Consider the following 15,831-nt stretch of genomic DNA (forward strand, 5'->3'; position numbering starts at 1 on the left):
TTTGCGGAGCAGATGAAGCACTGCTAAGTGGTATGGATTTGTATGATACAATGGCAACAGAAAGGGAGGCATGGAAGTATGGAAGTTCCTGTTTTGATATGAGGCCGTTTAGAATGCTGATCAGCCAAAATCAGAATACTTAGTTTGCACAGCAGCAGTGATAAGGGGCTTTAAAATGACAGATTTGGACTTGACAGTGTCTAAAGCAACGTTTCTCAAATGCGGCACCATGGCCATATGCAGCCACAAGTGACTTTTCTTGCAGCCACAACCTCCTGGGCAGTGATTTGGGGGGGTGGGAGGGAAGGAAGAGGAGGTCAGCAAAGCCGCAGCCCCCTCCCCCACGGCCGCCAGCAATGGTTGGGCCTTGCCCACCTCTGGAGACACAAATGCTGGAAGAACAGATAGCCAGTGAGTTCCCCACCTTCCCAAGGCTGGTGGCGTCAGGCTCCAGCCCTGGGATGGCGGGTGGCAGGTTCCAGCCATAGGCTTTAGGCTTCATATCCCAGACATACGATGGTGGGCTCTGCCCCTAAGGTCAGCCCCCGCACATGACACCAGGCCCTCACTGCCTCCCCCAGTGCTCCTGTCCCCTGCTGCCTCCATATCCACCTCCCCATCCAGGGCTTAATTTATCCCCAGGCTTGCCAGGGCTGAATAAGTCTGCTGTGAAAAGTGATATTTGTATGTTTCTTAATATCACTTTTCAGAGGAGACTTGGTAACTAGGAAGTCTAAAAAAAAGCAAAAGATTTAACAAGAAAAAAAATTAGAATGTGCAAAGCAACGTATTCATGTTTCTAGTCTGTTTCAGTTTAGTAAAGAAGAGAGACAACTGTACATTAGTTTTATTATTGAGTCTGCAAAAAAAAAATCCTGCATAAATAAATTAGAATGATATGGAAATGTGTATGTGCATATTTATTTGTTTTTCCTAAAGTTAATTAAGTATTTTACGAAAAATGTCTAGTATAACCTACTGTAAACCAGAATTTGTATGCAAGTTTCCTTAGATTACAGGCCAATTTGTTATGCACATCACCACTACAAGTCTCACAAGCTTTTTCCAACAAAATTTAATGGCTGCAAAAATAGGAGATGCTTATAGTTCGATTTGTTTCGTGCAGTAATCGAGAACAAATTTACAGTGTGTTGTGTCCTGTGCCCCATGTTTCTCCTACACATACATCATAATAACATAACAGCAGCTGTACTGGGTCAGACCAAAGGTCCATCTAGCCCAGAATCTTGTCTTCCGATAGTGGCCAATGCCAGGTGCCCCAGATGGAATGAACAGAACAAGTAATCAAGTGATCCATCCCTGTCTCCCAGTCCCAGTTTCTGGCAAACACAGGCTAGGAACACCAACCCTACCCATTTTGGCTAATAGTCATTGATGGACCAATCCTCCATGAATTTATCTAGTTCTTTTTGAACCTTGTTATAGTCTTGGCCTTCACAACATCCTCTGGCAAAGAATTCTACAGGTTGAACATCCTGCAATAAATGTTGTTTTCCTCCTCCATTCAGCTTACGGTTCATGGGAGCTCTGGTTCCTACCATTTGACTGGATTTTGTCTACGTGATTGTTCAGTATTTACATAGGCATCATACAAATCTCTTAGGTGCAACAATAATTCCTCCAGATTATCTCCTGTCAATGCAGATAGTGGGATGACGCTCTGCTCCACTCGCTCCTTAAGTAGTAGTAAGTTAGCCTTTGACTGAGGAAGATCAATCTTATTTCCAATGACAGCATGAGGTCTCTTTGACAAGCCTTCTTCATACTGCTCCAGTTCATATTTTAAGTCTTGGAGCTGAATCCATGGATCAGACACAGACAGATCCACCACAAATAAGAGAAAGCGGCAGTGTTCTATGTGCCTCAGAAAGGCCAATCCAAGGCCCCTGTTTAGATGAGCTCCTCTTATTATACCAGGAACATCAGCAACTATAAATGAGAGAGAACTGAATGTGAACATTTTTAATATAAGGGGTTCTATTTGTCTGTCTGTCGGTCTAGGTACTTATGTAGCTCCCTTTCAATGTAGTCTCTAAGAAGGCATTGTATGAGTTTGTCTGTCTCCTGCAGCCCTAAAAAAATCAAGTTATTTCACCAGAGACACTAAATTCAGCTCAGAAGTCTGAGGTCAAGAGTACATACATGAAAAACAATACTAGGTTTAAAACCTATTTCATGTTTACATCAGGTTTGTAGTTCCCTAGAACTAGTAAGCTCCTAAAGAGTCATTTTTACAGTTTTTACTGTCTCAAGCAGGGACATAAAGGGAGACAATCAGATGTCACAACTAAAAGTAGTAATTATTATATAAACAAAATCTCATAACACATACCTGCCACTTGTTCATAGTCTTGGTAGTGAACAATGCCTACATGTGGATTTAAGGTTGTGAATGGGTAGGGAGCCACTGCAGGCTTTGCATTGGAGATTGCTCGCAGAAGTGATGATTTCCCAGCATTGGGGAATCCTACCTGGAACACAAATATTTAACCAGGCCACAATTCCAGATTAACCAAAATAAAGAGTGTTTACATTTGCAAATATACATCAATGGTTCTTTAGTAGTTGTCATAACTCAGAGCTGTACAGCCGTTTGTACCAAACGAATCAGTTTTGCATGCTCATGTCTAAAGATATCTGGGTGCACTTTTTTCTCTATTTTTAATTTTTCATTATATCATTAACATATATGAGCTTTCCATACAAGCCTGAACAAGTCTTACTCATAATCTGTATTTATTACTTTAAAAAACCCATCTCTGGTTGGTCAACCACTTGTCAGCTATGTATTTATTTTCAAATTCCAAAAAAATGGCGACCATACATTATAAAAATCTACTTGATTCTGACAAAAGGCTTGTCATTTTTTCCATGGACAGGATTTTCATGCCATGAATGGTGGCGGATCTATCATACATCTGACTACTAGGAGTAACCATCACCAATCATCTCATTTGGACTGTAAGGTAACAGAACCACAATATGCTCTGTGGGTAACCTAACATTTTTTTCTTTTTATTCTTCTATTGCAGTCTCTCTCGGAGGCTAGTTCCCCCTGACTCCTAAAGCCTACATCTTGAAACACTTTCCTAGGAAGTCTACGCTTTCTGGGAGGAATGGCCTTAGAACAGTTATAGGCTATCCTGTCTGATACAGACAAGTGTGTGTGCAGTGTCAACAGCACTCACAAGAAACTGAATCAGATTTTCCAGCCTGCTTCGGATAATCATTCTGAACAACTGCCATAATAAGTATGGTAGAGATCTGGAAACTCATGATTTCACAGTGTCAATTTTAAGCCCCGATAACGCTCCCATTAAAGTCAGTGGCAAAATTCCCATTGGCTTCTATGGGCATAGGCTAGGACTCAAAATGCTGGATTTAGTGCTGCCAATTTAAGACCCAGAGTAGACTGCACAAGCTAAAATACGGCTAAGTTTATTGAACCAGCCATGCTAGTTCATTTCTTTTTCTTTACAAAGCTCTTATGGGCCAGACAAATGTTGTAAGATTCATGCCCTTTACATACTGTTGTAAAATAAGGGTTTGTTCAACAGCTCCACCAGAGAGATCAAAAAATTGCACGGATTTAAAAATGAAATCAGATTAAACAATAAATTGACTTAGCATTAGCATACCATTCAAACTTAAATGCTAAGACAAAATTTACATATCTGAAACCTATACAAAAAGCTAACAAAGTTAAACATTTAATACCCATAACAATGCAAAGTAAAGACAGACTGAAGGATGATTATGTTTTTATTAAAAAGGGTTATGTTATGATTATGTTATTTAAGATTATGTTTAATGATTATGTTATTTAAGAGCCATAAGTGTTCCTTGATGGCTTCTAGGTGTAACATGCTGTCTCAGTGCATGCCATCATGTCTCCCAGAAACAGCTTGTCCAATTACTTTAAAAGCAGCATCCAAAAGTTCTCCTTCAGTGGCAGAAGCCCCTAAGTGCCAAAGATTGGGGGTTTGATCCCTGATAACTTTGCTGCCTGCATACATTCAAGCCCTCTGTTATGTCAAGACGTATTCTAAAGAGACATTTATGGGACAAAATGTTTTATTATTGCAATTATTACTGAAGCCCGTACCTTGTTTCCTGTTGATTTAGCATGAAGCCTTTTACCAAAGACATATGGCATCAAGTTATATATAAAGTGGTAGCAAAAAAAGTGACAGAAGGGCTACTCAGGATACTCCTCTACTAAGTAATCATTGTCATTCATCTCCCACACAAACTTGCTGCGAAAACAACAAAATATAACAAAGCAACATTCTTTCGTCAGCTAGCCAAGTGACATCCTGAAAGCGTATGCCAAAGGTTAATAAAACAAAAGAGGCAATACTCACCAGCCCTGCATGTGCCATAGTCTTGAGCTCCAGATGGAGGACTCTTTCCTGACCTGATTCTCCTAGAGTGGCTGTCATTGGTGCTCGATTCTCATTGGACAGAAAGAACCGGTTACCCTTCCCTCCAGATCCTCCATAAGCAGCAACATATTCTTCGCCATGCTGAGCAAGATCAGCCACAGTTTTGCAATCCTCCTTAACTACAGTGCCCACAGGAACCTTGAAAAGAGAGAAAGTCCTAAACAAAAACAAACTATGAAAGTTCAAATACTTAACAGTACTGTTCAGCAGTTCCCGACGGCTGGCAATGTTTTCAGGGTCTAGCCAACACCACAACCCTCCATCTCCCAGCTGGGTGAAAGTGTGAAAAGAGTCATTACGACCCAGATCTAGCAGGAGAGGCCAAATAAGCACTCTCACTCTCGACCCAAACAGCAGTGTCGGACATTAAGAACTTTAATGGTACCATACTATTTTTTTTTGTGCTTTTTTGTGTTCCCAGTCCCAGGTTTCACAAACTGATGGTGAACCAATTCAGGATACCAACAGGGGGGCATAAGGAGATTATGGATCATACTGGGTAGCTAAAAAGCAAAGTAAGAATGATTTATATTTTAAAACGAATTAAAAAATAAGGAAGCAGCACAGACATAAGCAGACAGGGAATTTGTTTGTTTGTTTGTTAATAAAAAAACTGAACCAACGTGATGCATTACTATTACCACCTTGCTCGGGTGTGCATGTAGAGGTGTATGTGTGTGATCTGTCTGGTTCTTGTCTTCCTCTCTACTTGAGAAGTGCTTACCTGACTTTGGGCATTTCCACAAATTTATCAATACATAAAGACACACCCCAACAGCTGACACAATTCCAAAACAGACTCTGAAGATTGACTTTATGGATAACACTAAACACAGGTATAAAGCTTAGGGCTGTATCTACAGTAGGCAAAAAAATGGTACTTTTTAGTGCGTGTTAGCTAGTGTATTAAAGTCTTAGTGGAGACAAGGCAAGTTGTAGATGTAAATATATTAGTTGGTCAACGTAAACCCTAGCTAACCTGTTAAAAATACATCTTTCTTTCTAATGAAGACAAGGCTTAGAAGCGAGGGAAGCCTCCCTTCATTTGTGCTAATAAACCATACAATAAAGTGTGAAACCTGTTTTCACGTGGGATCTGCAGACAAACGGAAAGAACAAACAACAATGCTAGAAAATATAGTCATGAGCTTGGTAAGCACAGTAGTGATCGGCATCAAAATGGACATGTCCCAGGTAGCAGAACTAGCCTGGGAAAAATACTGCTCTAATTTAACAAGTTGTGTGTTTGACTGCACTGCCTATTTGAATTCTAGAAGCAAAGGCTGGTCACTATTTGTTTTAGCCAGATGCAGCATGCTCTTTCAAAGAGGTTCTGGTATGAACAATGAGAACAAAGCGGTTTGGTCATGCCTGTGTGTGAACTAGCCCAGATGCTATGAACACTCACTTTGACTAGTCCCACTAGGACTACTCACATGCATAAAGTTACTCACACAGGTAAGCTTTTGCAGGACTGAGGCCTGAATTCTCATATAAAACTTTCAAAGTAGTCAGCAATAGTATCTTACTTTAATATACGTGTATCCACCATTGGCTCCATAACAGTTTTTGCTTCTCCCTCTTTCTCCATGAAAGCCTCGATACAATGGGAGGACTGAAGCCAGTGATTTGATTTGCTGGTCAGCTATAAAGCAAAACACACTTTAAAAACATTCTTATGTTAAAAGAAATACAGTAGAATCATCTTTTGACCCCTTTATCTTTTGCAGTATACCACAGACAGAAGCATTCCATAAGCTAGTGAGAGTCCAGGGGAGGTATATGATGTCAATTCTCTTAAAGTAAAACTCCACCGTTTTATTTATATGCTTAAGTTTATAAAGTATAGAAACAACGGAAGTAACCCCACTACAAAACAAATTTATTAACCAATAAAGAACATCTATGATTTCACAGTAATCAATCCATTGCTATTTACTGGGTTAGCAATATGAGTACTAATAAAAAGACAAGTCCTTCTGACAAGTCACTGTGTTTTTAAATGTTTCACAAAGAGTCTGGACTTCTTTTTTTTTTAAATCATGCCACACAAGCTGTGATCTTATCAAACTGTGTCTTATTCTGTTTGTACAGTACCCATTATAATGGAGTCTCTGTGTGCCACTGTACTACAACTAATAATAATCTCACAAGCTATCCTAGATCAGACTTGCTCTGTAGATGACAGTGAAACTTCCAAGAAACATCCAAACCACTCTCCAAAGTAGTGCTGACACTATATAGGTGCTAACTATTATTATCCGGTAGAGGTGACTCCCTTCTTAATCAGTAGTGATGAATCAGTAACTCAATATGATACTACTGTAGAATGTGTAATTAGAATTGTTGCCTTTTGGAGCAGTACTCAAATCAGATCATGATCACTTGCGGTCATTAGAAAGTACAGTATTTATGTTGGCCAAATTCCAATTTGCAAAATTACATTCTCTCTCATTGTAGTCTTCCTACAGCCCAGCCTCAATGGGATTTGGCATTCCTCACTGCCTGTTTTATGTTGTTGTGTAGTGTTGATGAGTTCTTAAAAAAAAGTTGTATTTCACAACAGAAGCGGAGGCATGTCTGTGATGGATGAAGTTACTGTTGTCAATGTAGTATGTAAAACTCTGAGATGCTTTGGAATGCAAGATCCCATATAAGTGTAAGGATGAAAGGAACTATTGTAATGTGACTAAACACTAAAAAAGTTTTATTTTAAAATTGCTAAAAAATATTTTTGAGAAGCTTAAATATCAGACTTTTAAAAAATGATTCTTTACAAGCACAAGGAAGGGAACCTCAAAGACTTAATATTTGATTTATTCTACATCCTTCCAGTTCCAACGTTGGTGCACATGGTGGAAACTAGTTTCTTCCATTTCCCTCCGTCATTTGTTGCTGCTTCCTTCTGCTTTATGGTGCTGACATCAATTGTTCTGCCCTCCCTGCTAAGGATTCTTCTTAAGGTGTCTCTTGGGCACTCATTTCCTCAACTCAGTTGGTATCCACATGACAGCTTCATGGTAGAGTCTGTGCTGGCATCCGGAGTACATGCCCCAAAAATATCCAAACACTTCCTTCTGATACTGGTGGGAACGAGCAGCTGGTTATGGATTTCTCAGCTCTCTTTGCTGGGGATGAAGTCTTTCCAACCAATGCCCAGAATCTTTCATAAGCATTTATTTTTAAAGGTGTCTAATTTTCCATTTAATGTTTGATAGAAAATGTAAGATCTTCAGCTTTTGGAGCCATGTTAGCACTGAGATTTCATTTTAATTGAAAATTCTCAGTTTTCTTCTGGTGTTCTAGAGCTTAGATTTCTATACATTGTTGAGGTTAGTAAATGCTGTGGAGGCCTTTCCTGTCCTTGAGGTCACTTCCTTCTTGTGAACTCTACTGGACAATATGATGCTGCCTAGATAGGTGAACTATTCTACTTTCTTGATGGTTTTTGCCTTCTAATGTGATGTTACTATTTGATTCTGGGTTTCAATGAAGTTTTAGTAGAACTAATTTTGAACCCTGGTGGCCTGCTATTTTTGCCAGGTTGTCTATCTTTGTAACTTTTCACGCGTTTCGCTCAGTAGCGAAATATCATCAGCAAAGTCTAAGTCTTCTAGACATTGCCATCTACCCATGCTATATCAGTGTTTGTGTTGCTAATACACTTCTTCTTTATCCAGTCTACGGCTATGCCAAACAAGAGAGGTGATAAAATGCAGCCCTGTTTCATGCCATGATGAACGAGACTGTTGTCTGACTGTTCAACCTTACAGAGCATTTTGCATAGCTATCCATGCTTTGATGATGTTGACAACTTTAGCTGGGATTCCATAGGACTGAGGAATATTCTGCAATATATGTCTCCCCCCCCCGGCTATCAAATGCCTTTTGACAAAAATCCAAAACTGGTAAGGGCAGAGCTTGCCATTCTATTCATTCTTCTAAGATGATTGTTAGTGAGACTATCTGATCTACACAGGATCTCTTGGGCCTTAATCGTGCCTGTTCTTCTAAACTTTGCATCCACTGCTTCTTCATCCTGGACCATGTCACACACACACACCTTCCCCCCCAATAGAGAGTAGTATAACTCCTCTCTAGTTGTTAAAGTCAGTAAGATGACACTTTTTGGGGTATTGTGACAATGATTCCACATTTCTGCTGGTCCCAAGGGATCTCTTTTCCCCAAATTTGATTAAACTATTCTGAACTTAATTCGCAGTTTTAAAAGTGGGCCCAACCAACTCAAAATAAGTTACCTAAAGCCAAGACAAATTCCATATAGAATTGCTGACACAAAACCAGAAAGTTAGAAGTCTCTTCTCCCCTTGAAAGATGCAAGTAACTCCAAACAACAAGGTAAGAGACAAATGAAACTAAAAAACTTATGCTCAAATAAATTGGTTAGTCTCTAAGGTGCCACAAGTACTCCTTTTCTTTTTAAAAAACAGGTATGTCTGATGAGCAGATTTAGTGCTTTTGGAAATAACTTTTAATTTCAGAGCAAAACACAAGAGTCCTATTCTTCCCAAAACATCAAACATTAACCACAGTAAAAAGCCTCTGACAAAACCTCCAGTCTTTGTTCTCCATTTCTGTTATGAAAACTCAGTGGATAAAGATTGACTATTTCTTTTTAAACTAAAAAGTTGGATTTTTTATTTAATTCGTTTTAAAAAAAATAAACCTATTTTAAAATTATGACAACCGATATTAAGGGCTAATCTTATACTCTATTAAAATAATTTTAATTAAATAAAAAAATATTCAAGCCGTTTGTTTGCTACCAAAGTTTTGAAGAAAGTCAAACCACTGGACTTGTAAGAGTTACTGGCTAAGTACTCGAAATCAGAGTTTGTTGAAGTGCTAACCCAGGTTTTGACAGCAGCAGCCTCTTCCACAGATATAAAGAGAATATTTTCTTCCTTGTTATTTATTTAGCTAGTTAAATTCAATGACTATTTCATTCAAAGTTAAGATACTGATTGGAAATTAAGCAGGAAGGTTTGTTGTCCTCTTTCAATCTATGGATAAAAACGAGGTGAGAGAAGATACAATCTACTACTTCTAAAATCTTGAAAGACATGGTGACCAAAAACAACTAGTTCAATTCACTAATTCCAGATACTTCCTTTTTTAAATAAATCCCTTAGTTTTGAATGCAAAACCTGTTTTGATTAACTTACTTTTTTCCTTATGTATCCAGCACATTTCAGGTAGTTTTATTTAACTAATCAAAAACAAATGTTCAAATACTATTTTTGCGCATTTTTAAATGAATTCTAATTTCCATCCAAATGCAACTTGACACAAATCATGAATAAAAAAGGAATCACTTAGTAAATAAGAAATGTCATTTTCCATTTTTTATCATAAAAAGTGTGAAAAATGAATCTTAATAAATGTATGTTAAACTACATAATGGCTTAAATAAATGTGTATAGATATAGTATATCCTGATGGTTAGCAAAAAGAAGTACCAAATTTAGTGTCAAGGCTATATTTAGTTACAAATCAATATGTTTAATGTTTACCAGCCAATGAGAATCAACCTTTCTTTAGGAAAATAACTACAAAGCACAAATGCAAAACAAGTTTAAAATCACTGATTTAAAACAATCTAGGAAAATTCTCTGCTTTGCGCGTTCCACAGATATTAAGCCAATTAGTAGTTTCAAGTCTGTTTTAAAGGTCATACACTATATCCATTTTTAAGTGTGTATTTTATTCTTCTTGGATTCTGACACCACCCTCATTCATATTGTAGCACCTGAGAGTCTTCCAGAAGTGCATTTAGACACATGACTAGCATCTGTCATATTTGTTCTTTTTTTTCCCCCTCCCAAGAAGTTACCTTAGATTTTTTTAGTATTTATCTAGCTTACATTTTTGTAGCTTTTTATGTTTGCTGTGCCATGCATTTTTATTACTAAAGGCAAGGTCAAAGAAGCGCACCTGGAATGTGTGTGTTTAGTTCTATAAAGAATAAATGTTGGCTTTACTCCCTGCTTCAGGGGCAATCTGCGTCAGTGTGGGAAGATGACAGAATACTTTAGTATTTTCCGAGGCATATGTTATGAGATATTAAAAAGGTATTCGATTTTCAAATCAGTTTGACCTGAAATATTTTCTAGCTAGATTACGTAAGAATATCAGCGTCATTCACATCCCCTTTGCAGTGGCTGTTTGGAAGTACTGCAAAGAACAGATGGAGTGAAGAAAAAGAAAAACATTTCCCTGTCATATATATTTATCAATTCTAGCACTCAAACTCAGTTTGTGGAAAGACATCAAAAATACCTTTAAACAAAGGGACAATATTTACCATGCCATCCCTTAATCTATGGTGTACACGACAAAAAGGATATGCAACTTTTACCTTTCAAAATAACATGGCCCCCATCTCCTCCGTTTCCACCATCAGGACCTCCAAACTCTTTTCTAGGCTCACTGTGAAAAGAGTTAATACCCGGTCCTCCGTGGCCTCCAATCACACACACTCTTCGATGATCTACAAAATATCGGGTCTGCAATGGAGAGATAGTTTCATATGATTTCTCTACAGTTTAGTGAAACATTATCAGACCTCTGTCTCAACAAGCTGAAGGCTTCTACAAAACATAGCTATCTTTAAACGTCAGGAATTTCAATTTCCATTTGAAAATCAAAATCTATAGCATAGCTACAGTTCGGACATCAACCAAAGAAAGCCCATTAACCTAGCAATTATCTTGAAGAACGTACACAGGATCACACATGTTAAGAGACCCTTAAAACAAAAACATCTAACATACATCTTTGAGTTTCCACTGGCAAAAAATTCCAAAGAGAAGATGCTGAAAGATCGTCCTCCCTAATTATGTATATTAGGGAACTATTCTAATGACAATGAACATCTACTGAAAAAAAGAAAAAATGGGCGAGGTAATATCTGAACCAACTTCTGATGATGAAAGAGACAAGCTCTGAAGCTTACACAGAACTCTTCTTCTACTGAAAGAAGCAAGGAAACTCAGTGACCTAGGTAGTTGGCAGTACATGGAAAATTTTAAAAAGGCCAGTCTAAGCATATTTAAAAGTCTGTATGCTCCATGCTGACTAAATTCAGAGAGTTTCCAGCATCTGATCTGAGATCCTGGAATTTGTAAGAACTTTTCCAACAGAGTGGGAAAAACTGAAGGCATTTTGTGCATAGTGTCCAAAAAAAAAAAACATGCAGTGAACTATGGATGATACAAGGAAGATATGTGGGTCTCAGCAGCACTAAGATATAAAAATAGCAAGCTGTAATAATATTGTAAAGATGGAACTGTTCTCTGGCACAAGCTATCATTCACTTCAAACTAATGGAGACTGAACCTCAATATTAGGCATTAGACTTCTGCAATAATAAGAAGCTGAACTCCTTGCTGCTTATCTGAAATATTTGAACCTCAAGCCTACAAACCTGGGCTGGAAAGTTACAGAAGAGACTCTCTAAAGAGAGCCTCTGGGCAGGGACTGCATCTTTCTTACATGATTGCACAGTACCTAGCGCAATCCTGATTTGGAAGCTCTGTGTACTACTGTAATACAAATAGTAGCATCTAGCACTTTTGTTCTACTCATGAGTACAAAATGGAAGGAATGAGGCATTCAAACATTTGAGATAGGAGTAGATTTGGTCCTTATACATGAGCTAAAGTTTGCATGACGGGTGAAGGGGAGGGTTATTTTCTGGTATCAGTTCACTATTCCCTACTCCAATTATGCCATTCTTCATGCAAAGGTCAATCTTCATTTAATAAGACAGAACAATCCGATGTTCCAACACAAAAATTTACGGAAAGGTCTTTCTTGGAAATGGGGCAGAGTGGGGAACACTAAATATTTCCCATAGGCAGTGGTCCAATGGTAAAAGCAGGAGACAGTGTGAAGAGTCCTAGATTCTGGCCCGTTCTCCCACTGATTTACTGCATTACAGTGGGCAAGTCATTTTATCTTCTCTATGCACAATAAAGATAACAATACTTATCCATTGACCTTTGGAAAATTTTCTGGGATCCTCAGGTGAAAAGTGCTATAAAAGTATTGGCATGTACATAGGTATTTTCATGTGTGTCAAGATGTAGAGAAAAATTTACTTACAAATGGTAATACAAAACATGCTAAGGGACTTTACAACCAGGTGGAGAATGGATTTTTTTAAAATATAAAAATAACTTGAGTGGTGAAAAATTCTGTTACTAGTAAAGTGACACCCAAGCACCTGAGAAAAATCCAATTATTGAATAACCAAAATTGCTTTTGCACAATCACTAGTACAGCAAAACCTCAGCATTACGAACACCACATTTATGAACCGATAGATCAACCACATACCTCATTTGGAACTAGAAGTATGCTATCAGGCAGCAGCAGACACAAAAATAAATAAATAAAGCAAACAAATAAAAATAAAGGGAAGTTTAAAAAAAGATTAACAAGGAAACTATTTCTGTGCTTGTTTCATTTAAATTAAGATAATTAAAAGCAGCATTTTTCTTCTGCACAATAAAGTTTCAAAGCTCTATTAAGTCAGTGTTCAGTTGTAAACTTTTGAAAGAACAAACAAAATGTTCTGTTCAGAGTTACGAACAATCTCCATTGTCAAGGTTTTTGTAACGTTGAGGTTCTATCATAAAAATGTGACCGTTGCTAAAAAGCCTCTTTTTTCAAGTGTAGTTAGCACCACCAAACGGCAAAATTGCAAACTGCTGTTTTAAATTAACTAGATTCATTTATTGCTTATTATAAAAAATGAATTCATTTCCCTGCAGCTGAAATATAGAACCAAAAGGAAGCGCCGAAACAAAAAAGAGAAAGCCTATGATTAACCAGCCATTAAATCTAGGCAATTTGTGAGTTGCATAAGTTCTTTAAAAAAAAAACAAAAAAACAAGCAAAACACTACTTGAACTTTAGAATAGCAACTGTCTAAAAAACAAACATGTTTTGTTCTATGTCATTTTTCCAACCCAAAAGAGAATTATGATCATTAAAACCTCTACAGCAGTGGTTCTCAACCTTTCCAGACTACTGTACCCCTTTCAGGAGTCTGATCTGTCTTGAGTAGCCCCAAGTTTTACCTAATTTAAAAACTACTTGCTTACAAAATCAGACATAAAAATACAAGTGTCAGAGCACACTATTACTGAAAAATTGCTTAGGTTCTCATTTTCACCATATAATTATAAAATAAATCAACTGGAATATAAATACTGGACTTACATTTCAGTGTATAGAATATATAGTATAAACAAGTCATTGTCTGTATGAAATTTTAGTTTGTACTGACTTCACTAGTGCTTTTTATGTAGCCTGTTGTAAAACTAGGCAAATATCTAGATGAGCTGATGTACCCCCTGGAAGACCTCTACATGTACCCCTGATTGAGAACCACTGCTCTACAGAAAAGCAACTCCTATAGTTACTACTACCATTGAAGTAATCATGAATAACGTCACTGTGAACTGAGATTTTTATTACATGAAATACTTATTTACAACTATTTTTTCCCACTATCCAAAATTAATTATATTTCATAAAAATATTTCCTTAGAATGACAATGGTAAGTGGGGAATATACACAAAGCACTCATCTCTAGGACTGGTGTGTTCTTTTAGCATACAACAAGTTCTTTGAACAAATCGTAGGTTAGCCTATCTGAATTTTAGTTTAGACTTACCAGCTTCTTTTCTGATATTGCTCTTTTTTGTTTCAGCCGTTGTTTTTTTGCACACTTTGCACAGCTTGTGGAAAGAATCCTCTGCCAGCAATTAACATGCTGCTGCAATAAGCAAGTCTGTATATGTGGTGAATATACAGGTCTCCATTGCCGTAAGCCGTCCAACAAAGTCCATGTTCTTGATGACAAGATTTTAGATCCCAGCATATCCACCTAGAAAGTGAAAGTTATAGACAAAGGAAAACCACTAACTAAAATTCACCTTTGTGGCTCTAGAAACAAATTTCACATGCAAGTCAAGAGAACAAAAAATCAGTTTACATCATGAAACACATAATGGATTAGAAAGCCAAGGTCCAGGGATTGACCAATATTTCACCAATATGTTCTTACTCAATCGCTGTAATAGCCTTCTGAGAGTAAGACACCAAGCACATATACCTCCCCAAACTGATTTCCCCTCACTAATGCCTGTGCACATGCATTCATTACTGCAAGGCTGTTCAGAAGCATGGACTATATATAATATACAGAACCTCTATTTACTCAGCAGCAGAGAGCCCCTGCGCGCCCCCCCGCGCCGCCTCACAGCCAGCCCCTGCGCGCGCCCCCCCCCGCGCCGCCTCACAGCCAGCCCCTGCGCGCGCGCCCCCCCCGCGCCGCCTCACAGCCAGCCCCTGCGCGCGCGCCCCCCCCGCGCCGCCTCACAGCCAGCCCCTGCGCGCGCGCCCCCCCCGCGCCGCCTCACAGCCAGCCCCTGCGCGCGCGCCCCCCCCGCGCCGCCTCACAGCCAGCCCCTGCGCGCGCCCCCGCCCGCGCCGCCTCACAGCCAGCCCCTGCGCGCGCCCCCCCCGCGCCGCCTCACAGCCAGCCCCTGCGCGCGCCCCCGCCCGCGCCGCCTCACAGCCAGCCCCTGCGCGCGCGCCCCCCCCGCGCCGCCTCACAGCCAGCCCCTGCGCGCGCGCCCCCCCCGCGCCGCCTCACAGCCAGCCCCTGCGCGCGCCCCCTTCCCGCGCCGCCTCACAGCCAGGCCCTGCTCCAGCCACTCTTCCCCAAATCCGAACCTTGCATAGCACCCACCAACCGCGAGGAACTTTCCTGTGGCGGACCCGCCCACTCATACCACGTTCACTTGGACGCAGAGGTCACGACCTCACCCAAATTACGTCCTCGCCCGTCAGATGGGCGCACGCGCAGTTCTCTCCCCTTCCTCTCCGGTAGGTATGAAAAGCGCGGGAAAAGCATTGCGGTCAAATGTGGGCCCAGTCTAGCGGCTCTATTTGGGTTCGAGCCGCGCTATCTCCTCTCCTCCTGGCTTTCAGCCGGCTGAGCGCCCCCTCCCCCGCCAGCGGGGCTACGGGCACGCAGGAGCCTGGGGCTGGGCGAAGAACTAGCTCATGAGATGGCCTCGAGTCACCCAATCCCTGCCTTGCCCACGGAGCTCAAGCTCTGGCCCCGGCCATGGGGTGGGGTGGGGGGGGGGGGCGCAGCGTGTACAGCCCCAGGTGGCTGGGACCCAGACACAAGAAGAGAGAGTCCCTGTTGCTAGAGCAGCTGGCTGGCATGGTCTCTGGGTGGAGATGCCCCTGCGCGCTACAAAATCCCTACTGGTCAGAGGCTGCTCCTGCTTTAGAAATGACCTAGGGCTTTGTCTGGGG

At 40.0% G+C, this 15,831-nt stretch overlaps 1 protein-coding gene and 1 long non-coding RNA gene across 7 annotated transcripts in view; one reads left to right on the forward strand and one right to left on the reverse strand.

The window, feature by feature from the left end:
* Nucleotides 1-1,057: 1,057 nt before the first annotated feature.
* Nucleotides 1,058-15,322, reverse strand: MTG2 (mitochondrial ribosome associated GTPase 2). 6 transcript variants are annotated; one of them, XM_084646039.1, is made up of 7 exons: nt 15,238-15,322; nt 14,174-14,386; nt 10,846-10,993; nt 5,996-6,111; nt 4,386-4,604; nt 2,354-2,492; nt 1,058-1,950 (listed from the first exon to the last, which is right to left on the reverse strand). In XM_084646039.1, the coding sequence occupies exons 1-7, from the start codon at nt 15,292-15,294 to the stop codon at nt 1,556-1,558; spliced, it is 1,287 nt and encodes a 428-aa protein (XP_084502165.1). In that variant the 5' UTR covers nt 15,295-15,322; the 3' UTR covers nt 1,058-1,555. The 6 variants fall into 6 exon arrangements, with proteins under 6 accessions (XP_084502165.1, XP_084502167.1, XP_084502168.1 ...); XM_084646041.1 differs by having other exon boundaries at nt 15,254-15,318; XM_084646042.1 differs by lacking the exon at nt 15,238-15,322 and adding an exon at nt 15,198-15,223.
* The window catches only part of LOC311529813, a 33,807-nt gene continuing 33,238 nt past the window's right edge, over nt 15,263-15,831 (forward strand). Inside the window, exon 1 of the long non-coding RNA XR_014713880.1 lies at nt 15,263-15,390. This is a non-coding gene — a long non-coding RNA (uncharacterized lncRNA). The remainder of the gene's footprint in view (nt 15,391-15,831) is intronic.

Source organism: Lepidochelys olivacea (assembly GCF_965140295.1).
Source record: "Lepidochelys olivacea isolate rLepOli2 genome assembly, chromosome: 13".
In the NCBI taxonomy this organism is placed as follows: domain Eukaryota; kingdom Metazoa; phylum Chordata; order Testudines; family Cheloniidae; genus Lepidochelys; species Lepidochelys olivacea.

Excerpts from the sequence above, each read along its gene's own strand:
- MTG2 (XM_084646039.1), bottom strand. The coding sequence starts at position 15,294 with ATGAGTGGGCGGGTCCGCCACAGGAAAGTTCCTCGCGGTTGGTGGGTG. Across the intron at positions 14,387-15,237 it reads GTTGGTGGGTGCTATGCAAG|GTGGATATGCTGGGATCTAA; the intron begins GTTCGGATTTGG and ends TTCACTTTCTAG. Across the intron at positions 10,994-14,173 it reads CAATATCAGAAAAGAAGCTG|ACCCGATATTTTGTAGATCA; the intron begins GTAAGTCTAAAC and ends TCTCCATTGCAG.